At 44.3% G+C, this 26,084-nt stretch overlaps 1 protein-coding gene across 3 annotated transcripts in view; it reads right to left on the bottom strand.

Annotated features, from left to right (window-relative positions):
* grb10b (growth factor receptor-bound protein 10b) overlaps nt 1-26,084 on the bottom strand; it is an 84,764-nt gene that overhangs the window by 33,924 nt on the left and 24,756 nt on the right. For all 3 annotated transcript variants that reach the window (XM_034202658.1, XM_034202657.1, XM_034202656.1), the window contains exons 4-5: nt 21,046-21,343; nt 18,838-18,982 (exon numbers count right to left, since the gene is read on the bottom strand). In XM_034202658.1, coding sequence (XP_034058549.1) covers nt 18,838-18,982; nt 21,046-21,343 — 443 coding nt within the window. The remainder of the gene's footprint in view (nt 1-18,837; nt 18,983-21,045; nt 21,344-26,084) is intronic.

Below are 26,084 nucleotides of genomic sequence, written 5' to 3'. Positions count from 1 at the left end.
TTATACTTTATTTAAAACGTTCAGATTGCAGAAAAATATCAATGTACTCATAAGTAAACCATTGTAATAATGATGTGATAATTAAGCTATTTATTCAATGATATCAATATTAGAGGTAAAACCAATAAGATGAAGAGAAAGAAACAATTTTATGAAGTGAAAAACCTCTACAGGTCCTTGTGTCACATGAGTCTAATAAAGGACTTCTAGCATGACAGTCAACTACAAACAATCATTTCTCATTCAAAGGAAAAACAGTATGTGCCTCAGATCTGTAGAAACTGTCCCAAACAACACAGAGTATCCTCTTGAGATGCCAAGATCACAGTGCCACAGTTGTGTCTGTCTCTCTCTCCCCCTTTCTTTCCTCTAAAACAAATCCCATTATCTGAGCTCTTTGTATCAGGTCTCCAAAATCCTGTTTAGGCTATAAAAACCAGTAATTCAATATCAGCACTTTGAAGACTAATTGTCAAAAGGTACATCTGTAACATCATTACTGTATATTCTCCTCCTTTTTTGTGTGCCGTTTTTAGGCTTCAAATAAAAAATGGCACATCCGTGAAGTGATACTGATGTTTTATAATAACTTAAGTAAGTAGAAAAAACATGTTTAAGCAGGAAAATAGAATAATTATTTTCCCATTTGTCTTCTGACTCTTTTGATTATTACCGTGAGCTTTCTCTTGACATAATGTCAACACAAAAGCACTATCAAAGTTATAAAAAGGATGAACATTTTAACAGCAGATAATATATATTTTGCTGTGTTATGTCCTGGGTGAGCCATACATTCATACATCTAAATATCATTTTTTAACAGCTTTTAAATTCCTCATTCTCTATTCTTCTTTTTTGCCTCTTTCTTCCCATCTTTTGCAGCAGCAGCCTTAGAAATCCGAGCTGTCCTACTTCCCTGAGAAAGAGGGGGACAGAGAGAGGGAGATGCAGTCTCCATGACCTACATGAGTCCAGCAGCTCTGTTCAGCTTTGGCCAGATGAAATGCCTACAGGCAGCAACACATTGCTCTCTTTGTGAAACACATGGGCACACATCAACCTTAACGCATGCGTATACACCTATATCCAATATTCACGCACATATTGGTGGGCAAACTCACAATCTGGTGCTCGAAAAGGGGTCACTTGGGTTGCCAAAAAACACGTGAGCAAAGTTTGTCAGGCTTATCTAATGGGCCAAAGAGTTTTTAAATCAATATTGTTTTGCATTGTCAGTGGTTTGCCCAGGGTAGCTAAATGCAAAATCACACACACCTGATACTCTGAGCATCTCAAATATAGAGACAGAGATGGAGGAGAGAGCTTACACCATCAGGGATCCCCATTAGCTGCAGGAGTAATGGGATCCTGCTCTATTAGCCGGGTGAAAGTTGTGGCTTCTAATCTTACACTGCCTGCCTTCTGGGACACAGAGTGAGGGATGGACCATTAAAGGTGCATCATGGCCTGTATCTGGGTGGTCCATTCAGGTTCCTATGGAAGACATTTATTTAGCTGAATTCAATACAGAAATGAATTACGTAGGATATTAATAATTAACAATTTTTTTATATTCAAGGCTGGTACTTTCATACCATTACCTCATTGAACAATTGAAAAGGATTCCCTCATTCATCTATCACTAATACATGAGCTGTGATGACATCATTTGATGCTCGGTTAAAACGACCTGATGTACGTTGATATCTAGAGCAGGGGTTTTCAAAGTGTGGGAAGGTGAGCCTCCCCTCAGAGAACATAAGAACAGCCGCGCCCCCCCCTCCCAATTATTATTATTACTATTATTATTATTATTATTATTATTATTATTATTGTTGTTGTTGCTATAATGCAGGGGCATTCAATTGCATTTCAAAGAGGTCCAGTAAGAGAAAATGTCATTAAATGCTCTGTTTTCGCTGTCTACCTTTCTCTTTTTTTGAGAACGCCATTTGAAATGACCGACTGTTTCTCTCTTCTTGTCTCGTCTCTGTGTTTGAATTTATCGTGCTGACTCACTGACTGCACCGATTTGATTGGCTGAGTAGCGTCACCTCCTTAAAACATTAAACAATAACTTTTTTAAATCTTTTTATCTTTATGTTTTAAACATTTTTAACATTTTCAACATTTTCAACATTTTCAACATCGTGGATAAATCCTTATATGCTCCCGGCAACACACTGAACGTCAACTCTGCCTCCTTATTGCACTCACCCCTACTTTAGTGGGAACAATGAGTCTGCGTCTTTGATGCGCACAGGCGGATGATGCGGGGATGCAATGTAGACAGGAATAAACACGTTTATCCGGTCAAAGATATCGGACAGATAGGCCAACATTGCAACCCAGTTCATGTCCTCCATGTGCTTGACCAGTGGGGAGTTGATTTCGGCGAGGAAGAGGAGAACTTCCTCGCGCAAATCACACAAGCGAGTGAGGACCTTGCCCCGGGACAGCCACCGGACCTCGGAGTGCAGCAGCAGCTGGTGGAAGTGAGCGCCCATCTCATTGCAGAGGATGGACAAGAGACGGGCATTCATGGCGCATAAAGTTAGCTGAAGTTAACTAGCTAGATTTCTCTGTTTCTCGTTATTTTTTTCTCATGCTGCGCCTCCCCTGAAGCTCTCTGGCGCCCCCCCGGGGAGGTGCACCTCACACTTTGAAAGCCGCTGATCTAGAGTCTTCCTGTATTTATTTATTTATTGATAAGCTTTCATTATTTAGACTACTTTGTGACCTGCTCTTGCTTTGTATCCCTTGAATTTTAAGATGATAATACTCTGAAACAAGAATGGCTGTTTTTTAAGTAGGCAAAAATGGGCAGTTAGACATCATGAGTTGTTGTTAGTTGAGTCGCACAGACACAGTGCCTGACATGGCCAATGTTTTTGAATAGCTTAGTTCACTGCAATCCAATACTTTGTCTTGTCCTTCATTTAAAACATGGTTATTCTTGCAGGGAAATGTATGGCAGATGATATTTAAAAAAATATTTATGTAAGTCTGTATTTGCTCTTATATGCCAATGTCTTTTGAATGTCTCAATGCTTCCTCCGTGCTTGTATTATGTAGCAGCCTAGAGCAAAATGCACTTTACCATGCCTGTTAGAAACCAATTGTTGAGTATGTTAGAAGTGCCAACATAGGTTCTATTTCGTCCCTACTGACCGCCAGAGGCGGTGCTTTAAGCACTGGATATGTCCATCGCACGCATGCGCAGCTCGAGTACCAATAACAACAAAGTCACCTGTGACCCACGTGACACCGGCTATATCAGCCGGTGTCGTCAGAGGATCTGTTCCTTTCATCTTCTCGCTGCGCGAGGGTACCGTGGCTACATTTTTGTAGCCTACAGCGTTCAGGTTTGAACGTTTGATCTGAGGGATTGCTTTGTAAGCAGCTGGCCGCGTGCAGCTTCGCGACTGACAGTCGGAGCTACGGGTCGTTAACGCGTCCTCCAGGAGCTGTGGCCGGCTGTGCGCTGTGCAGAGCCTCGACAGACAGGTTTGTGTGAGCTTGTTGCTGGGTGATGGCTGTGTCCCCGCACCCTCTCCCAGCCAAGTTGTCCTGATTGCTGTCTTATTTTTGGTTTGGCTTAGACTTTCTGGTGACGACAGTGTTCCCGCTTCCTCTCCCATAAAGTTGCCCTTATGCTCTTTTGAAAGTTCTGCTTGTGGCGTTGTGCCCGAGCTATCATTAGCATTTGAGTCCCAGCTTTGGCTGTGTCCCTCATTCAATTTACTATGGAAAGCCCAGAGTGTCATACTTTAAACCCGTTTTTCGTTTAGATGCAGAGAGTAAGGTAAGTACTTTCTATTTCTTCGAAGCTATTATCTGGTCTTAACATTTGTGTTCTGACTTGGTCGCTTGATTGTTAGCAGCAGCCGCTTGGCTAACACCTTGCTGTTGAGCTTAACTATTAACTCAGCCGGTGAGGGCAGTGCTCCCGCTCCCGGTAACATAGGGTTTGATTGCAGTAGCGCTATATCGTTGTATTACTGCTCCTAGTACTAGACTCCTAGCACTAGGATGATATGCAGAGAACATCTTCACTGCGGGTGCTGTGTGCTCTGCATGTGCGGTTACTACTGTAACTATGGCCTACGGTTCTATGCGGGCTGTTCTCTTTCTTAGAAGCTAATTATCTGGTCTTAACATTGTGTTCTGACTTGGTTGCTTGATTGTTAGCAGCAGCCGCTTGGCTAACACCTTGCATGTACTGTTAAGCTTCATTATTTAACTCAGCCGGTGAGGGCAGTGCTCTCGCTCCCGCTCCCGGTAAACGCATGGTATGGTTGCAGTAGCGCTATATCGATGTATTTACTGCTCCTAGTACTAGACTCCTAGCACTAGGACGATATGCAGAGAACAATCTTCACTGTGTGTGCTGTGTGCTCTGCATGTGTGGCCATTAAGGAGGATTTCATCCTCCCAATATTATATTATCTAGTGGGCAGCCGTTTGGCTGACACTTTTAGGCACCGGCCACAGTTACTACTGTAACTAAGGTTCTAAGCCGTAAGTACTGGCCATAATTACTACTGTAACTACGGTTCCAAGCCGTGTAAGTACTGGCCATAGTCAATACCGTAACTACGGCTCTATGCTGTGTAAGTACTGGCCATAGTTACTACTGTAACTACGGTTTTAAGCCGTAAGTACTGGCCATAGTTACTACTGTAACTACGGTTCCAAGCCGTGCAAGTACTGGCCATAGTCAATACCGTAACTACGGCTCTATGCTGTGTAAGTACTGGCCATAGTTACTACTGTAACTACGGTTCTAAGCCATGTAAGTACTGGCCATAATTTCTACTGTAACTACGGTTCCAAGCCGTGCAAGTACTGGCCAGAGTTACTACTGTAACTACGGCTCTATGCTGTGTAAGTTCTGGCCATAGTTACGACTGTAACTACGGTTCTAAGCCGTGTAAGTGCTGGCCATAGTTACTACTGTAACTACGGTTATATGCCGTGTGAGCACTGGCCATGGTTACTGCTGTAACTACGGCTCTGTGCTGTTCTCTTCTTTAGAAGCTAGTTATCTGGTCTTAAACATGTGTGTTATTTGACTTGATCTCGCTTGATCGTTAGCAGCAGCGCTCGGCTAACGTCTTGCGTATACTGTTAAGCTTCTTTATTTTACCCAGCTAGGTGAAGGCAGTGCTCTCGCTCCCGCTCCCTCTACCGGTAATGCGGATGTAGCTACATCCCTTTTTCTGTTCGGCGAGTAGTAGCACCGCTCTACTCCTCCCGTTCAGCAGGTAGCTGGTGAAGGCTGTGTTCCCGCACCCGCTCCCGGTTACGCTGCATCTGGCATTCGTCTCTAACTCAACCAGTGAAGGCAGTGTTCTCGCCCCCGCTCCTGGTAGACGCTGAACTGCCTCGCTTTTCCGTTAAGCAGGTAGCCGGTGAAGGCTGTGTTCCCGCTCCCGGTTACGCTGCATCTGGCGTTCGTCTCTAACTCAACCAGTGAAGGCAGTTCTCGCCCCCGCTCCTGGTAGATGCCAAACTGCCTCGTTTTTCCGTTAAGCAGGTAGCTGGTGAAGGCTGTGTTCCCGCACCCGCTCCCGGTTACGCTGCATCTGGCATTCGTCTCTAACTCAACCAGTGAAAGCAGTTCTCGCCCCCGCTCCTGGTAGACGCGGAACTGCCCTGTTTTTCCGTTAAGCAGGTAGCTGGTGAAGGCTGTGTTCCCGCACCCGCTCCCGGTTATGCTGCATCTGGCATTCGTCTCTAACTCAGTCGGCAGTGTTCTCGCCCCCGTTCCTGGTAGATGCTGAACTGCCGTGTTTATTAATCCAGCCAGGTGAAGGCAGTGCTCTCGTTCCCGCTCCCTCTGCCGGTAACGTGGGTGTAATTACATCCCTCTTTCTGTTCGGCGAGTAGCAGCAACGCTCTACTCTTTCCATTAAGCAGGTAGCTGGTGAAGGCTGTGTTCCCGCACCCGCTCCCGGCTACGCTGCATCTGGCTACCTACAGAATGGTTCATTCATGTAGCGCCTGTATGGCTTCTCTTGAGCCCGAGGACGGCCACGACCGCTGCCCTTCCTAGCTCGGCCGCCTCTGGCGGTCAGTGGGGACGAAATTTGAGCATCTGAGGGAGGTTTTCACGGTAAGTTTACGCCTGCATGAGCTGTAGCTGCATGCCTCGGGCGCTCAGAGTGGCTAGAATCACTGAGGTGGAATGTCTGGCAGCAGCCAACAGACACCTCTCCTTGTCACATCCTCCTCCAGATCAATTCGGCCGTTCCCGGCGACTTGAGGGAGCGATGGCTATGTGTGCTCCCCCCAATAGAAGGACTAGAAACAGGCTGTCCTCTAAAGTGGATCGGCTAGCTGCCGATAGGGGCATGATGAAGTCGCCTCTTGGCCCTTCAGCCTGGGCCCGGTGTATGGGCTGCTAGCGGGCCACCTGTGTCCCCCCCCACTCCTTCGGTTGACGCCCCCCCTTCGATTGGCGCACCTCCTTTGGCTGACGCACCTCCTTCGGTTGACGCACCTCTGTATGAGAACGCCCTGTCGCTGGTACAGACTCGTCGCCAGGTTTCGCTGGCCCAGTCACCACTAACGGAGGCATGTAGGAGAGTCCTCCGTAGCGTACCAGTCGAGCCAGGGGAGCTGTTTACGTCAGCTGCCCTGGAGGCACTGGAGCGTGCCGCCCAAGCTAGGCAGACCAGGCAGCAGCTCTCGGGTCTTCGCAGACCTGTGCCCACTCCCAGCAGGCCCAGGGGCCGCTCTAGCAGCCGCACTCAGCCACCGGATTACAGTGGTGGTCTGCAGAGGTCTTAGCGGTCCACTCAACCGCCTCCCAATGACTTTCGTGCCCCAGGTCGCCCGCCTTCCAGGCGGCCTCGTGCCCCAGAGCCTTACCGGCGCCCCCCAAGAGGCCAGGGGGCTGGGCCCTGAAATCCCGGGGGCGGTCGTCGGCTGCTTTCCCAGCAGCAGCTCAGTTACTGGGCGGTCTGTACTTCTGTCCCTTGGGTGGTTTTCACCTTAACCCAGGGGTACGGACCGCAGCTCCGGCCCCTAGCCTTCGGCTGGGTCTAATTGACAGTCGTCAGCGATCCGGCAGGGGCCCTAGATCTGGCCCAAGAGTTGTCCGTCCTTCTATCCAAGGACGCAATCAAGCCAGTAAGACCCTCTGCTTAGCCCAGGGGGTTCTACTCGGCGTACTTTCTCGTGAGCAAGAAAGTCGGCGGATTTCGCCCGATCTTGGACCTCAGAGGAATCAACAGATTCCCGAAGGTGCTGCCATTCTATATGCTGACCACTGCATATGCACAGGTGGAGTGGTTCTCAACCGTGGACTTGAGGGATGCCTACTTCCACGTGGGCCGGGCAAGATGGTGCCTTATATTCAGTTCCTCCGGCCCTTGGGCAGACTGGCAGCTGCCTCGGCCACTGGGCCCTTAGGCCCGCTGTCGTTGCGCCCCATGCAGATGTTGCTGAACAGCCTTCACTTGGATGCCAAGTGGCACAGGCACAGGGAAGTCAGGGTGTCGCAGCATTGCCTCCACTCTCTGTCACGCTGGAGGGGCAGGGCCTATCTCCTAGTGGGCGTGCCCATGGACGCCATCCCATCCCGCCAGGAGACCATCACTATAGGTGCATGTCTCTCAGGGTGGGGTGCAGTGCGGCAGGGCAGGACCGTTCAGGGTCAGCGGTCTGCCCAGGAGAGTGCGCGCCAGGTCAACGTGCTAGAGCTTCGGGCTGTGCAGCTTCCACTCACGCACTTTCTACCCCAACTGGGGGGCGAGAATGTGCGTGTTCCTTGGGGACAGCATGTACGTTGTTGCTTAGACAACAGTCCCTTCTAGATAGTGGACGTTCTCACTCCACTCTGAATTTATGTGGCTGCGATTTCTGCCCGACATGTTCGGGTCGACGGCGCCACGGCGGGGTGCCACAGGTCGGTGTCCCTCTTTTGCGGCTTTCACACCAGCGCTTTTCCCTTAAAAGCTCCGAGCGGGAGCTTTTCTGGTTCAGCTCAGGTTTCCCTTTTCTGCTCCCGCTCTGTTCACACCGCCCAGCACCCGACTGGTGCTGCCGCTGCTGCGTCATGACGTCACCGTTTACATCGCTGATTTGCTCCCCAACGGCGTTACGGCGCTCACAACAACAACAACTGCGTCGGGTCGATGACCGTGTTGCTTTTAATCACACGAAACCAGATTAAATTAAATAACGACTTCTCCAACCTTATGCTTTTCTCCAGAGTGCCGTGGTTCATTGTTTATTAATGTGTTTCTGCGGCATTTACCGACCGCTGCAGTGTTGGCTGCTCTTCCACGGGAGTTTATTCTCCCGTTAGCTCCCGGTTAGCTCACACTGCAGCGGCCGCTCTAAAGTATTCACTGTCCGATTCACACAAGCAGCTGATACATATCCCCAGTTCCCCTGAATGTGTGTCAGTCTGGATTGACGCTGTTTGGCATCACAACGCTGTTATGAAAGTTTCTCTGGTATAAAATGGGTGATGTTAGCATAGCAACCGAAGCTAAACTGACTACTTGCTATTGCTATCTTGTGGCATAAACCGTTTTCTACAGGCACATTTTACCGGCGTATTTTTATTATGATTCTACTTGTGATAGTCGGACACGACAACCTGTGCAGCCCATGTATTGATTCCATCCGATAGCTGCTATAATACAAAACAAAACGTCTGCCTCTCTCCACAATGATCAATAACAGTGAACGGATGGTCAAAGTAAGGTACAAATAAACAGAATCACACGAAGCCTTGTTAGTGTTGCCTGACTTTATAAAGTGTGTTTATAAGCACTACTGCTTGTAGGCAGGCATGACAGTCGACCCATGTTCAGGGGAGGTGGGTTTAGTTTCCTGCACGCCTCGACGTAAGAGAGACGTAAGCGACGCCACCTCTTAGCTCCGAAGCTCTTGCCTCTAGACCGACAATTTTTTGGAGCTGGAAGTGAACCGGATTCCGGAACTAAGAGCCAGCGCCGCTGCGGTGTGAAGAGGAAAAACCGGTGCTTTTCAGGCTCCAGCTCCGAGCCGGAGCTGAAAAAGCGCTGGTGTGAAAGGGGCATTTATGAGAGGGGCTTTACGGCAGCGTCCCCCTAGCACCCCGAGGGCTCCGGCTTGGGACCTGTCCCTGCTGCCGGATGCCCTATCATCTCCTCCCTTCGAGCCCCTGGCCCAGGTGGGGCTTAGGTGGCTGCCCACGAAGGCAGCATTTCTGCTTGCCATAGCCTCAGGGAAGCGAGTCGGGGAGTTGCATGTCCTCTCCATAAACAATACATGCCCGAGATGGGACTCTCAGGCGTTGCCCTTTGGGCAAATGTGGCATTCCCGCCCAGGGTCCTTCCACAAACCCACTTCAATCAGCCTGCCCAGCTGGCACGCTTTGACATTCAGGAGTACGGCACGTCGAAGTTGCTGTGCCCTGGGGGTGCCCAAAGGGCATATATCAAGGCTACTGCCTGTATACGGCAGAAGGAGCAACTCTTGATTTTGCCCTGGCGGCACTAAAGGAGGTTATGCCCTCTAACCAGTGGCTGCCCCACTGGGTTGTCGATACCATGTCACAGGCTTACGGGGCCAGTGGCCGTCCCCTGCCATCTGGCTGAGATGCCACTCTACAAGGAGCATCTCAACATCTTGGGCTGCCCTGATGGTGGTGCCCCTGGAGACCATCTGCGCCGCGGCGTCGTGGGCGTCTTCTGGCACATTCTCCAGTTGTCATCAGGTCAATGTCGCCACTCCCCATTCTTTGGGCGTGGTCCTTTTGCCGAGCTCCGCTGCTTCCAGTGGTGAGCCAGGGCTTGGATTCTTCATGACATTGTTGGTATAAGTCATCCAGTGCTTAAAGCACCGCCTCTGGCGGTCAGTAGGGACGAAATAGAACGATAGTTACGGCTGTAACTACGGTTCTATGAGTCCCGGATGACCGCCAGAGTTCCCTGTCACTCAGAATTCTTGTGTGCTCGCGAGAAGATTCTGGGAACAGATCCTCTGACGACACCGGCTGATATAGCCGGTGTTACGTGGGTCACAGGTGACTTTGTTGTTATTGGTACTCGAGCTGCGCATGCGCGCGATGGACATATCCAGTGCTTAAAGCACCGCCTCTGGCGGTCATCCGGGACTCATAGAACCGTAGTTACAGCCGTAACTATCGTTTTTATGCATATACAGCTTTGTTTTTATTCTAATAAACTGATGATTTTTCATTGGCTCGGAGCCATTATGGTGTTTAACACATCCCATTTTCTGGTACAGACTAGGCAGAGGATGTTAGCTGCAGAAAGCTTAGTCGCAATTAAACTGACCCATTTTACTCATAGGAAGGGTGTAAATTAAGTCATCATATAATAGGAAACCAACAGTTTATGTCTATGTATAAAGGATACTTCTTCAAGAGTCCGCAACTAAATAAATTCCTCTAGGAAAACAAATTCCCCTTAACCACAAAGGTCTTTATGCATGAACTATGCGATGGTAATCTTCTCCCAAGTGGCTTAGTCCTTTGCCAACTTTAAAGTTCTAGTTATCTAAACTGAACCATTACTCAGGCTAATTATGCCCTACCTTAATATTCAACAGCAGGCCATCTGTATGTGTGTGTCTGTTTGTGTGTGAATGTGTGGCAGTGGCAGGCCGAGGCATGTTTTCATTTAGCAACAGGGGATAAATATGGCCGTGACACATGAGATGTTCCAGACTTGAGCACAATCTGCCTTTCTCTTCTCCAGGTAACATTTGTTCAACAGCAGTCAAACTATTTGTATTTCACAGCACCCAATGCTGCGAATTCTCTCAAGTCACTCAATGCAATGTGTGCATATGGTGAGATGCATGAGTCTGCTTGAGAAGGAGAAAGAGAGCAGGTACATGTGTGTGCTGACAAAGGGTCACTGTGCTGCCTGCATGATCGCTTTACCTCTGCAACAAAGAGTATCAAATAACATGAAAGTGTTTGTCTGTTTGCGTTTGTGTGAGGGAGAGAGTTGTGTGTAAAGGCCTTGTGTGTGTATGGTTTCAGAGACTAGATGTAATATTAGGAATACGGAGGCCAGCAGGCAGGCATGGATCAAATATACACACATGGATGCATGCACGCGCAAGCTCAATAAAACATTCAGTTTGAGCGCATTATTTATATTCCCATCAGTTACAAATGATCACAATTACATAAATAATCCCAGTGGCATACACATTGCAAATCACACACACACACACACACACACACACACACACACACACACACACACACACACACACACACACACACACACACACACACACACACACACACACACACACACACACACACACACACACACACACACACACACACACACACACACACACACACACACACACATGTAAATCATACTGTGCACAGCAGTGCACTTGCATACAAAACATATTAACGTGACTCGCTGCTGTGATTACGCAATAGTGTCTGTGTGTGTGTGTGTTCTGTGTTTCACTTTAAGATCCTTTTAAAAGTACGCCGGCTGCACGAAGAGTGACCCAGCAGATTTCTGGTGCTGCGTCACCTTTGATCTCAGCACAGTGCGGCCTGCTGAACACATCAGTGCTACAATGAGAAGCAGAACACACACACATAAACAAACTGCCTAAAGCTATGACAGATGCACACACGTGCTTGTAAAGACACACATGCATACATTAAGATCACGCTTCCACACACACAAAACTAGACCGCCTCACAAACACACCCTTACTTTTGAATACACACGCTCGTGCACATGCCCACAGACGTTCCCACACACCGGGGCCAACAGTTTGGGAATCGACAGCATTCCAATCTGCTTTTCCGTTTACAGTGGAAAAATCTGCCCTTTGACCCGGAGTATTTCCAGCATTGAGGAAGGAGGCAGCCAAGGAATGCCATGATTCTGAGAGAGAGGAGGGATGGATTGATGCCCATCATTTAAATACCGGGTGTTTCTTGTATGAATCCTATCGCCTTCTTTCCAGCAACTAGAAGGGCTGCTTTAAGTTTAGAAGGTTCATATTTTACTCAACCTTCAGGTGTAACTTGGAAATACAGTGACGTCATTTTTTTAGCAGCTACAAAGACTGAATGTGTTTGTTTCTCACAAGATGGTAGAAACCAAAATACAGCAAAAAACAGGAGTGTTTATTAAACTCATATTCATCAGGTGTACACACTCATGAAAATGCTAAAGTTGCTCTGCGTCTGCATGTTCTCTCATGTGAACATAAGCCGTTGTTTGCCATACAACTTTGGAGTGACTTTTGAGGATGATGAGGATGACTGCTGCGGGTTTAATATACATTTTAAGAGAATAACTCAAATTGTTCACACTGTGGGAAGCATACATTAACTAGGAATGATTTGAAAATATCTAATTTAATAGTTTGGCGACTTCATGCTTCACCAACTTTTTTCAGCTGCTGAGGGGCTATAAATAAGAGTGTATGCAACATTCATATTCTGCAGCACATTAGAAGTCACTATTATCATATTTTAGAGTATTTTCAGCCGTTTGAACGGCGCAAAGATGCATTGGGAGAAATGATGGTGTCCTTCTCATTACTGCACCACGATATCTTTGTTGCTTGGTCCGGTCCATAGTGAGTTAATGAAAAAAGCAAGTAGTCCTACTTTGTATACAAAGCGTACTACATGTGCAGTGTGAGGGGAACCTAAGAGTAATACATTTCAGGACATTGAAACACAGGACGCATAATTTCTTATTCATGCTTATAAGGAGGCAGATGACAACATCAGCTCATTATCTAAATGTTAACTTGATACTGTGAAACTTTAAGATGAGTAGGTGTCATAGCTTTGAAGTCGCCTGCAGTAGCAGTCATCCAGAGAGAAAGGGAGGTGAGGAAAAGTGAGATGAGGTGAATAACTGATAAGTATCTTCATCCTTAGAGCAAAATGTTAATGATGCCTTCAGGGATACTGTAGCTCAGCAGATTCAGAGAATACATTCAGACTATAAAAAAGACAGAAAAGGAAACTAAGTATAACTCAACAAGTAATATCCCTTTGCAAAACACATTTAAAATACAGTTAACAAAGAAAAATGAACTACAGCTGTTACCATTATAGCAAAAACAAATATGTAAGGCTGTGTGTAGGCATCTAAAAATGTATTCCACATGTTTAAATGTGATCTAAAGTAAGTGTGTGCAGCACATGTGTATTTTCATTTGTTTCACAACATGAATGGGAGAAACACACAGTCAATGCAAACATAGCAGTATAACTATCATCACATACTGAATATGTGCCGCACATGTTGCTCCCTTAATTCAATCTAATGCCATAAATAGATGCATTAGGGCAAAAAAGTATTTAGTCAGCCACCAATTGTGCAAGTTCTCCCACTTAAAAAGATGAGAGAGGCCTGTAATTTTAATCCTAGGTACACTTCAACTAGAGAGACAGAATGGGGGGAAAGAATCCAGGAAATCACATTGTAGGATTTTTAATGAATTAATTGGTAAATTCCTCGGTAAAATAAGTATTTGGTCACCTACAAACAAACAAGATTTCTGGCTCTCACAGACCTGTAACTTCTTCTTTAAGAGCCTCCTCTGTCCTCCACTCGTTAACTGTATTAATGGCACCTGTTTGAACTCGTTATCAGTATAAAAGACACCTGTCCACAACCTCAAACAGTCACACTCCAAACTCCACTATGGCCAAGACCAAAGAGCTGTCAAAGGACACCAGAAACAAAATTGTAGACCTGCACCAGGCTGGGAAGACTGAATCTGCAATAGGTAAGCAGCTTGGTGTGAAGAAATCAACTGTGGGAGCAATTATTAGAAAATGGAAGACATACAAGACCACTGATAATCTCCCTCGATCTGGGGCTCCACGCAAGATCTCACTCCGTGGGGTCAAAATGATCACAAGAACGGTGAGCAAAAATCCCAGAACCACACGGGGGGACCTAGTCAATGACCTGCAGAGAGCTGGGACCAAAGTAACAAAGGCTACCATCAGTAACACACTACGCCGCCAGGGACTCAAATCCTGCAGTGCCAGACGTGTCCCCCTGCTTAAGCCAGTACATGTCCAGGCCCGTCTGAAGTTTGCTAGAGAGCATTTAGATGATCCAGAAGAGGATTGGGAGAATGTCATATGGTCAGATGAAACCAAAATATAACTTTTTGGTAAAAACTCAACTAGACGTGTTTGGAGGAGAAAGAATGCTGAGTTGCATCCAAAGAACACCATACCTACTGTGAAACATGGGGGTGGAAACATCATGCTTTGGGGCTGTTTTTCTGCAAAGGGACCAGGACGACTGATCCGTGTAAAGGAAATAATTAATGGGGCCATGTATCGTGAGATTTTGAGTGACAACCTCCTTCCATCAGCAAGGGCATTGAAGATGAAACGTGGCTGGGTCTTTCAGCATGACAATGATCCCAAACACACCGCCCGGGCAACGAGGGAGTGGCTTCGTAAGAAGCATTTCAAGGTCCTGGAGTGGCCTAGCCAGTCTCCAGATCTCAACCCCATATAAAATCTTTGGAGGGAGTTGAAAGTCTGTGTTGCCCAGCGACAGCCCCAAAACATCACTGCTCTAGAGGAGATCTGCATGGAGGAATGGGCCAAAATACCAGCAACAGTGTGTGAAAACCTTGTGAAGACTTACAGAAAACGTTTGACCTCTGTCATTGCCAACAAAGGGTATATAACAAAGTATTGAGATGAACTTTTGTTATTGACCAAATACTTATTTTCCACCATAATTTGCAAATAAATTCTTTAAAAAATCAGACAATGTGATTTTCTGGATTTTTTTTTTTCTCTCATTTTGTCTCTCATAGTTGAAGTGTACCTAGGATGAAAATTACAGGCCTCTCTCATCTTTTTAAGTGGGAGAACTTGCACAATTGGTGGCTGACTAAATACTTTTTCGCCCCACTGTAACTTTATCATTTCTTAAAATTTGAAAACATGCATGCAATATTGGAATTACCCTAAACATTGTATGCAATGTACTTAGCTGTCTCCTCCTGAAGATTAATAACAGGTCATTCTTTTGTTATTCTCAAACAGAAGATATAGAAAGCAGTAGGACTTTATGAAACTAGACACGATGCTGGCACGGAGCACAAGCGGCTCATTTGCTAACACGATTAGTGCCAAACCAACCTTCGTGCACTGCTCGTCTGGCACCAGGCTCTATTTTAGGTCTTACTTCATAATGTGTGAATAAGTATTCTAGTGAGCTAATTTATGACGGGACACTGCGCACTTCCTAAAATCAGAAATGTTGACTGAACTAAACGTTTGGAGTTAAAGGACAAAGGGTAGACGGATGACTGAGGAAGATTTGTGAAAGACAGAGAGATAAACACTGACATACAGTCCAAGAGACACAGAGATAGACGGACCAATATAAAGATAATGAAACACAGACTGGAGAGGCAGAGACAGGGTTGTGGGGATCCGACCATACCATTGAGCACAGTGAGCTACAGGACTTCCAGTCCAAGTACAGTAAATCCAGCAAAATCTGGCAACCCAGTGATCAAATCAGTGTTCCCACACTAGAACGACTGGGGTAAGCTATGGGAACAGAGTGTCCAAGTAAGTACACAACAGCACTCTCTATTGCACCACTGAGGACAGACTGTCAAGGAACTAAACTGAGAAAATTAATGGATATACTAGCTATAACTGCCTTGCATTCAGGGCTTCTTATAGGTTTTTCCATTGCACGACATGGATTACACAGGCCAAGCTAGGAGAATCTTCTTAAGTGTAGCTTGGTTGTAATACCAGTTGGCTCTATATGGAATGTATGGAGTTTTAGAAATTCATAAAGCCCATATTTTGTTTGTAGTAATCCTTTAGTGGGCACAGGAAGTCAGTATTTTGAAGGATATTGCCCATCTGTGCACACTTTCACACATAACACAATGGACTAGTGCCAGTGTTCATGGCAGCTTCCTTGTTCAATGTTCTTAATCATCCTGCAACTCCAAAATTAACTAATTGTATATACTCTGATGATCCTTGTATTTTTCATTGATGATGCACTTCAGAACAGCTCAAAGAATAACTTTGGCACTCTGCAGAACTGCATTACATAACATTGCACTACCATTTGTTTATATTTATTTCAAATCACTGGGCAAACTTTTTCTGTATTACAGAGTTTCCCCTTTAGGAATGTACAGCTAAAGGACAAACTGGGAGAAGGAGGGGAAATGGGAAAAGACAGGAGCGAGAGGAAAGTGAGGTAATTGGGAGTTGTATGGCCATGTCAAACAGCTTGCCCAGAGATTCCTGACAGCCCAGCGCTGCGTCCTCATGCCTCCTGCACAGAGGCCAAGGAGTGAGGTAAGGAGGAACAGAGGGACAGAGGTATGAGAGTCAGAAAGTGCCTGGGGGTTGGAAAGTTCTGTAAACTAAACAGAGAAACTCCTCACCAGCAGGCTGGCTGGAGGATTTGAGGGCAGGGAGAGGGCTAAATAAAGACAGACAGACAGAGACAGATGTGAACGGATGATAATCAGCACAAAACAGAGCACATTGGGAAAAACTGTCATGATTTAGAGGTCTTTCAGTGTGGGTGGATGGTGAATGATTGACCTGCTCACCATCTCACTTGTTAAACTAAACAGACCACCACCAACCCCTGAAGGGAGGAATATGTGTTTGCAAGAAAGCAGTGTTACCACTGTTCTACATGCCTCAGGGGCTGGACCCAAATGCACATGTCTGTGATGAGAAGAAAAGGTGCCGAATTGAATTTCCACTGAAGAACAACCACAGTGAAACATTCTTTCCATTTCCATCAACAATGGATATACAGAGCCAATGCTGTAAATAGTTTAAGGACCTCACAGAGACAAACACGCCTTTTAAAAAACAAATACATCATATATACATTGTGGCTGAATGCACAGCACACTCACAAAACTTTACATGAGTGTGAACACAGGGTGTGCAATGAGAACACACAAAGAGAATCACATTTTCAACAGCTCTTTCTCTTAATCGTCGTTTATGTTGCAAAAGTTTGGTAGTCCATGCCATACAAAACGGATTCAAACTTAGTTTTTTCAGCAACGGTATACCTTTACAGCCATGAGTAGATTTTAGTACATTCTGAGCATATGTCAGTGTATCAACAGATGGGAAACACCCTTGTTACACTTCACGTGAATTCCTATTCTCTAATATGGCTGATAAAACAAATAACTTTTCCGAACTAAAATCCCCAAAAATTGTGCAAACAATCTCATTATATTATGGAAAGTAATGGAGTGTGGGTTCACGTACATTTGAGTTCTCCCCTCAAAAGCTAAACATTAACCGTAAATGCTACATTCAAAGTTATCATGGGAGAACAATAAATGGTCATTTTTATGTGAGGTTAAAATGTGCATGTGAACAACAGATCTAGTAGTCCCTTCAGGGGCACGAACAGCACAGAAATAATTTACCTCCACTGCTAATCTCCAACTCCCCTGCACCTCCTTTAATCCCCCACTCCACTTCCTGGTTTAAACTGCCCTCTTAACAAGCCGTCTGGGAATTCAAAAAACAACAATATTCCCGTCCCGAACAGGTCACCCAGCCTAATAAATTGGTTTCGGAATATTTACCAGACACGCCTGCTTTACTTATATAGAGTCAAAGTTATGTAACAGCTAATAATTCAGTGCAGAACTCATAACCCTTTAGTAAGGCATTCATCTTTGACCTCTTTATCGTATGAACTGAGACTTACCATCCAGTGTTGAATGTGTGCCACAGCTTGTGATTCAAGCTTATGACATTCCCACAGAGAAAGAAATACCTTTGCTCATGAAGACTAAAGTTATTTCTAATCTTTAAACACTCTGTCCAACTTTGTCATAGATGGTAATTCAGAGCCACAACTTCCCATCTCTTAAAGCATTTACTGGATGCAAGGGATTTATCTCTTCATCTTGTCATTTATGTACTGACTTAGTAAGTCGTATTAAAGTCAGACTTAACTGGAACTGCTTTCTGATCTCGCACCATAACAGCCATGACCAGAACAGGCCAGGATCACAGCCAGGGAGAGTATTTATGAGAAGTAGTCCGCCCTCACATTTACTGTAACTTGGTATGTTACTGTAAGCAGCATAGGCTGGCCCCATGTGAAGATCATTAGCAGTGACGATGGGGGACTCTGACTTCCAGGAATAGACAGACCAGTCTCTAAATCTTAGTCAACACTAGAACTCACAAATGCAAACGGGCTCACAGAAATACAGCCATGTGTGCAGGTACACACACACACACACACACACACACACACACACACACACACACACACACACACACACACACACACACACACACACACACACACACACACACACACACACACACACACACACACACACACACACACACACACACACACACACACACACACACACACACACACACACACACACACACACATGCAAGCAATCAGCATGCTTCGGATGAGCAAAACATGGGGCAGATGTAGAGCGTGGAACATTCCTAAACGCTTATGTCCAACACACTTGACCAATAAACACAGCTGATTTACATTATTCAAATACAGCATAGTTCAAAACAAATATCTTGAATCACCAGTCTCAGTTATATAAGCAAATCCGCTGATGTCTCACATCCTGTTATCCTGACATGGTCTCCCATATTGTACGAAAACAATGTTTAGTATCAAGTTCAACCACACCATATTATAACGCCTTGTTAAATATGAAACCCAAAAGAGGCCTGCTGGGAAAATGAAACCTTAATTAATTCCTGGAAAGTTTCTGAAAAGTTTCTACAGTGTGTTTTAGTGGGGTTGGACTTACATATGTGCCAGTGGAGGGTTCTCCTGGAGGTAGAGAGCCGGGGCTGAGGACAGGGGAGCTGGTTGGACTGCAGAGCTCGGGGAAGGGGTTCGGGATGGCAGGGAGAGAGGATGTCCTCAGCTGCTGCTCCTGTTCCTGCAACCTCCTGATGGACACAACACATAGGGACGTTGATACCGTGTTCAAACATACTTTTAGCATTAGCGTGTGTTCACTAATAAAATGATGAATGGAAGTTTAGGGTTGTGACCTAAAACAGCCTCCCGAAAAGTGAGATGGGAGAACTTTGAAATGAGAGCCGCTGACACATGTGAAATATGTGCGCAAGAGAGCGCCGGAATAAATAAAGCATTGCTGTGCAGTATCCAGGCTCATGTCTGTTTCGATCTGATCTACCCATAATGACTGTCTCCCAGCAAGTGGAAATCACAGACCCCCGCAGTGTGCCTGCTAATGTCCTGCAATATTCATCACACATCAATATTAAATCACGACATCACTTTAAATCAGTTTTTAAATTAGGCACATACAGTACAGTAAAGCTCACAGCCTGGGAGAGGAAGGAGGATTTGACAGCTGATCTAACCCTAACTTTTTAAGGATTCACTCAAGCAAGTGTGTAGAATTCTATCTAGACAGCTACTGTAGCTCAGAGAATCACTGTGGAAGACGCTTTTCTCTTAGTCTCTTTCTCCGTCAAACTGTCTCTCTGTAGAAAGCAGCGAGTTCAAAAGGAAACGGGCCTTTTGATGTTGTCCCATCTGAGCTTGAGAACAGGGTTATTCGGAGGTCAGCCCTGAATAATAAGAACTTCAGAGCCTGAGTGTGCGTGTGTTTGAAAGAGAGAGAGCTCATAAGACAGAAGACACCATTACCTGATCATCCCTCCTCTGTTCCTCTCATATACTCCAAAGGCGAATAATAGGAGCTGACACCAGCTCAGCTGTGGATGCCTTTGTGTTTGTGTGCACTAAACGCATGCATCCATCCATACTTATGGGGACTTTGTGTGTGTGTGTGTGTGTGTGTGTGTGTGTGTGTGTGTGAGCAATCCTACTTTTGAATGCATACAATAACAGCCTTAGGGAGAAAATGGGTTAGTATTCTTCAAATTGAGAGAGACATTTGTACGTGGTACTCAAATAAATGAGATTGTTTACATTTCTCCTCCTACTGGTGTAGTTTGAGACAAAGAGGGAGTGACAAGGAGGAACGGGTCATTCAAAGGCTACAGACGTGGAGCGGGGAGGAAACGTTATGCCCAATTATTGGGAAGGTGGTGAGGAATGATAGTGTGGAGTGAGAGGATGTGGCGAGAAAGAAAGAAAAAAAGCTCTATATGTGTGTGTGTGTGTGTGTGTGTGTGTGTGTGTGTGTGTGTGTGTGTGTGTGTGTGTGTGTGTGTGTGTGGCTATGCATGTGCAAATGTATGAAGCTGGAAGGAGTTAGCTTTAAGTTTGGTGCCATGGTGCATGTTTGAAGTCTTAATTACATTTTTAACTGCTGGTATATGTGCATGGTTAGCTCCAAGCGTCTTTAATTCTAATGCGTTTGATGTTACTGTGAAACACCTGAGGAGAGCAAACACTTTACTGAGGAAAGATGTATGAAAAATTGTGTTAAATACATTCAACAAAGGCTGAGCCAATTTAATATTATTTATTATTTAATATGTTTTTTTATTTTTTATTTATTTATTATGAATTGATTGGTTCCGTATGAATAACCAATTCATTTGGTTTGATAAATTGTTTATTGACTGCTTTACATTAAATAAAAACTTTAGCTAAAAATCACGTTACACTTTTTTGTCAAGTTTCAAGTACAAAACATTTTTGCATTTATTATCACAAGTGTTTCTGTTGCATCAAAAGCAACACAAGTTTAGGTATGAAACCTTTGGATGCAAGGAAAATGTATGTCTTGCTCAAGAGCACTTGAGCACCTGATTGACAGACCCGGTTCGTGTCATACCAACATTCATGTGGAAGCACCTTATTATTCTATGATGCTGGTTTTTAGCTATGGTGCTTTGAAGGACACTCACTATACCGTTCTGCAGACAAAAATAATGTACGTACATTTTCTTGCATTCAAATTTAGATCTGTTCATCAAAGTAGTCTGGTGCCAATCCAACTATTATCTGTAAAAGTGGGAAAATAAATATTAAGAAAATGTATATCTGCGTTTACTCCAGAAGCACGTACCTGACAGCGAGGATGTGCATGGGTTGTGACCGCCTGAGGCTGGATTGTGGGGAGTCTGCAGACGACGAAGAAGAGGAGGGCGGCTCTGGGGAGACGTGGCTTAGAGCAAGTGAGTGTTGACCCTGCCGAGGCTGGTTGTGTTGCACGTGATTGTGATGGTGCTGTTGGTGTGAGGAAGAGGTCTGTCCATTGTGCAGCAGTGGGGTTGACTCTGTCTGCTGACCACTGCAGGTGGAGTACAGGCTCTCCAGCGAAGAGTTCATATCATTCACCAGGGCCTCCAAATCGACATCATCCTCTGGAGGAGATATATAGAAAGGGAACACATTAGTAAATCATGTTAAAAGTAAGGACATAGTGGAGCAGAATACACAACACTAAAGCTTGGGAGAAAATCAAAACCGAAAAACATAATAAAAAAGGAAAAATGAAATTCCTCTAAGCTTTCTGTTTTGGTTTCAAATAGTTGAGGCACACACTAAAACTAAGAAAGTCCCTGGATATTGTTGGGACTTTCCCTTTCTATTTTAGTTTCTCTATCATTTCATTGTGGCCGGATTCCAACCCTTGACCTCACTTTGTTTGCACCACCTTGATTCTGAGTAATACTGAAAAGAAAAAGAAAAAACTGACAGGCACAGAACACACACTCACACCCAATCAGAAGAAGTATCTTGACTACGAACATTGTGCTCCTCTGTGAGCCAAATCTCCAGGGATAACAGGAACAAGCTCCAACCTGCCCCTAACACTTTTCAACTCTCACCGCTGGGGTTCACAGCGAAGGCACAGTAAGCATCTGCTTCGACTTCACAGCATGTTTTAAATATTGTGCTTTTAAAAGGTCTTAAAAAACTGGATTCTTTTCAGAGGTGGAATCTATCCTCAAAGCCCCTGTGAAAACCTCTAGGCTCATTTAAATTCATGAAGATAATTTTTCCACCGAAGGGTGCATGTTGTATCGAAGTTTGAAGCGAGCACAATTGAAGGGAAGATCTCCTTCTAATTGCTCTATGCTATGAACGTTTTAACATCCGGGTAAACTGGGTGCATAACTTTGCTCTTTCTGAATTACAATCTGCAGTGTTGACTCGTCCTATGATATATAATTCTCCATTATGAATTAATCATCAAATCTCTGATCATCCAGATCCTGCCAACTGTACTGTAGGACATAAGTAAACCACTAGGGGGGGACAGGCTCTAATTGTAAAGTGTACTGTAGGGGCTCTCAAACTGACATGGTCTCACATATTAACTAGTGTTACAGGCAGATTTAAATGACATGCATTACATTGTAACCAAATAATAGACAGAGAATAAGTTGCATTGCTATTTGCAGTAATGGTAAGAGAACCATCTGATCAGATGGTTTAACTATTTCACATTTATTTATGTGTTTATTTTTCTAAATTCAAACTGGCTATTTCTCATTTCATCTTCTGAGCAGCCCATGAATACAGTTAGGAAGTAAATGATTTGGTGCTTTGTCATTATCTGAGCATTTTTAGGTTCAAAGCAAACACACTTTAAAAGCGTGTTTTAAAAAAAGAAGCACATTTGTTGGATGTTCAATTGAACTTTTACCATGCAGTCCTTCCGTCCAGAACTACAAGGCTTAAAATGTGCCCTGCACTTTGTGACTCATGAAATTGTCCCACAGCTCAGAGTGCAGGACAGCTGACAGCTGGATCCTGCAAGGTGCTGTGAGGGTCATGCCACTCTAAAAGTCCCACTGCTCAGCGGAAAGCTGACGTTGGGAAAAAACTATTTGATTGACATAAAGTTTTAAAGCACTGGCTTCAAAGGGAGCCCTTAAGCCTGGGATGGAATTAGTTTCCTATGGAACTACTTGTTCCAGAGGCACAAACAACATGAGGAGACACAGATGAGCTTGTCTTTAGCACTGAGGCTGAAAGCTATACTTATGAACCTAAAGTGTCGCCTTTGTGGAGCTTTTCCTGAAAACGCGTCTTTTAGCTGTATCACAGGTGGCTGTAAATCATAGGTGGTTAATCTGCCAGTATTAATAGTGACATGTAAGCTGGAGCAGCTACTTATAGTTATCCTGCGGAGCTAAAGAGCTATGTACCACAGAACACAGGGTTCATACGTGGCCATACACAAGTTAAGAACAGATAGGGCAAGACACTTGTAACAGAGAACAGAGACACATAACCTAAACAAAAAAATAAATACAAATGTAACAACAAAATCAAACAAACACTTATCTGGTTATGCTAGATAAAAACAAATCAAAAGCAAAAGTCGAACAAAACATATACTCATCATCCATCAATCACACAAGGTGAGACATGTAACCCCAGGCTAGAGAGAGAAAATAAGTTTCCTCCGAAATATGACCTAGTTTGGCATCTGGATGGGAATTGGCTGAGATGTTTTCTTCCAAAGAAACAACCCTTAAACTCACTCATGGATGTGGGAATGCTGCGTCATTATCTGTCATACGATCATAATCACCTGTGTATGTCACAATCAGGCAAACAAAGGCCTGCGTCATTCACCCGGCGGTAAGGCTGACAGATTGATGACACAGGCAGCATGCAGGCAGGCACGCACGCACTGTATTTAAACCCCTGAAGATTCGGAAGAGGGGAAAATAAACTGAACACCCACTCCACCCTCTTGTGCCAAGCGAAGTGGTTTAAACGGTAAAACAGAAACACGTCCTTTAGCTTGTATTGTCAGGTAAATGATCCAAATTCATGTTTCAACACTTAATTGTAATACATTTCCAACATGTTGTTCATACTATTTTTAAGTTAAGTTTTGGGCCATAACTGAACTATGGAAGTCCTAACCAGATATAAAACTTTGAAGCATCAAACGATATCATAGGCATTATTGTTGAGTTCATTTATACCTCACGTTTAAACCACTCCTCTCATAAGAACCTATAAGCAGTTTAATTATAGGTTAAATATATCCCATGCTTCCTCTTCCTTTCGTTATTGTAACAAAGTTATAAGCCAAATACAGACGGGTGAGAATGTCACGGTCCTGCACGTACACAGACTCACTAAAAATTACACAAAATCAGCAGGTCTGCTACAGCGTGGAACAGGATTGAACTGCCTTGCCTCAGACATATTTAGCTAGTACATAACATTCTGAGATATTGGCCAATAAAAAAATACTTAATAACCTCCACGTATGTATCACAATTGTATGCCACTAAACTAAACTCATGATGTATCCCAGGCCACTCGAATGCCTAGTTACGTCATAACTAAAGTAAAAGCAGTAGATCACATTTGATGTGAGCAACTCAACTTTTCCCAGTTTCTAATTTGTTCTCTTGTCTTTTTCTGTCCTTTTCCAGACTTCATGTTATGCCAGGGCACACGATGTCCTGAACTAAGAAAAGAGCAGGTTCCTAACTGCCAACTGTCTTGCTTATTCTGAAAAAATATGTAATCTTAACACTTGCTGTCTTTTTTCTCTCATATCTTCTAAGAAAACAGATGGATGGGCCAACTGTTGACTCAATGATGGTTGGTGATTATGAAATCTAGTCCTTGAAGTATTTTTTTTGTATTTTCATATTGTATTGGCCTTTGGCAGAGAGCTAGTTATATAATCCTATATACAATGGACTTGGCTATACGACTGAAGTCACTTCAATGCTACAAAAGCCACTTGTGCAATAGCATCTCATTACCAGCATGTCAAATAATGGAAGACATGTTCCCAAAAAACACATACTATTCCCTCCAAAAATGAATTGGTTTATGACTGTTCTAGCTTATGGGAGCTCTAATAGCCTTCTAATAATTAATACATAGTTTAGTGGTTTTGAATTTAATAATGTCAGCAAGGATTACAATCCTACTAATAACACTACAGCAGGGGTATTCAACTAAAATTCAACAAGGTCCAGTTAGAGAAAATGTCCCCATGCAAAGGTCCGGAGCTTCAAAATGTCTAACTTGCTTCATGAATTAGTGTGATATATATAAGTAGCATGTAGCTTTATCAACGTCTGCATGTAATCAATAACTGACTGCCAATCAAATAAAGAAAGTACAATTCATAAACAACAATATTTATATATATTTTTTCAATTAACATTGAACTATACAGATATACAGTAAATATTGTGGATATGTGTAATGTTCCTCTCGGGCTGCATTTAAAAATGAAATAGAGAAAATAAATAAAATAGCTTTTGAAAATATGTGCATCTCAAAAGTGCTTAATTTTAGATAAATAAAATAAAGTGTAGCAGCAGCTTGAGTTTCTCTTTTTCTTTGTTAACCGTTTCACATCATGACTTAACAGTTTCAGCCGATTATAGAACAATATCAGTCTTTACACATCATAACAATTTAACAGTTTTAAAGTTTCTCTTTCTTTCCCTCTTATATTGCAGTCCCTCACTCACTTTGTTTTGTTCAGTGTGAGAATTGAGCTGGAGCTTGTCCTGCCAGGAGTTTAGATCTGGGCTGAAATGGTGTCAGGGCCATTCTCATACACACATGCAGGTGCTCATTGGTTAGCCTCGGTTAGCCTGCCCTGGAACGATATTTATTTGTTGTGACCTCAGTTCTGACTTGAGAGGGAATGTTTGGTCAAACACTTTGTGTTTTGTCTCATAGTGGCGTTTTGGCACTTTTAATGAGCGCCACGGTCTCTGAACAAATGAGACACACTGGTTCTGTGCTCCCAGTGGGCAGGATGAACATGAATGAGTCCGTCCACTCAGGGTTAAAAGCTCTGTTCTCACTGTCCACTTTCCTCTTCTTGGAGAGCGCCATGTGTAATTATTTCTCTCCTGTCTGCCGCTAACACGCCTGTTCACTCTCCTCTCCGCTTCTCTCCCTGTATCGCTAATTATTCTCTTCACTCACTCTCCTCTCCGCTTCTCTCTGCCGCGCTCTCGTCTCTTCTTCTGTGTTTCTCTTCTTCTGTGTTTCTCTCCCTGTATCACTCACTCGTCTCTTTCGCCCCCTGTCGGTGGCGGTTAAAATAGAATCGCCCCGTCAAAATTGAAATCCCCTATTATCCATCCATCCATC

Source organism: Gymnodraco acuticeps, unplaced genomic scaffold (genome assembly GCF_902827175.1).
Source record: "Gymnodraco acuticeps unplaced genomic scaffold, fGymAcu1.1, whole genome shotgun sequence".
NCBI lineage: Eukaryota > Metazoa > Chordata > Actinopteri > Perciformes > Bathydraconidae > Gymnodraco > Gymnodraco acuticeps.
The sequence above is the reverse complement of the archived record's forward strand: the minus strand, read 5'-3'. Positions and strand labels throughout refer to the sequence as shown.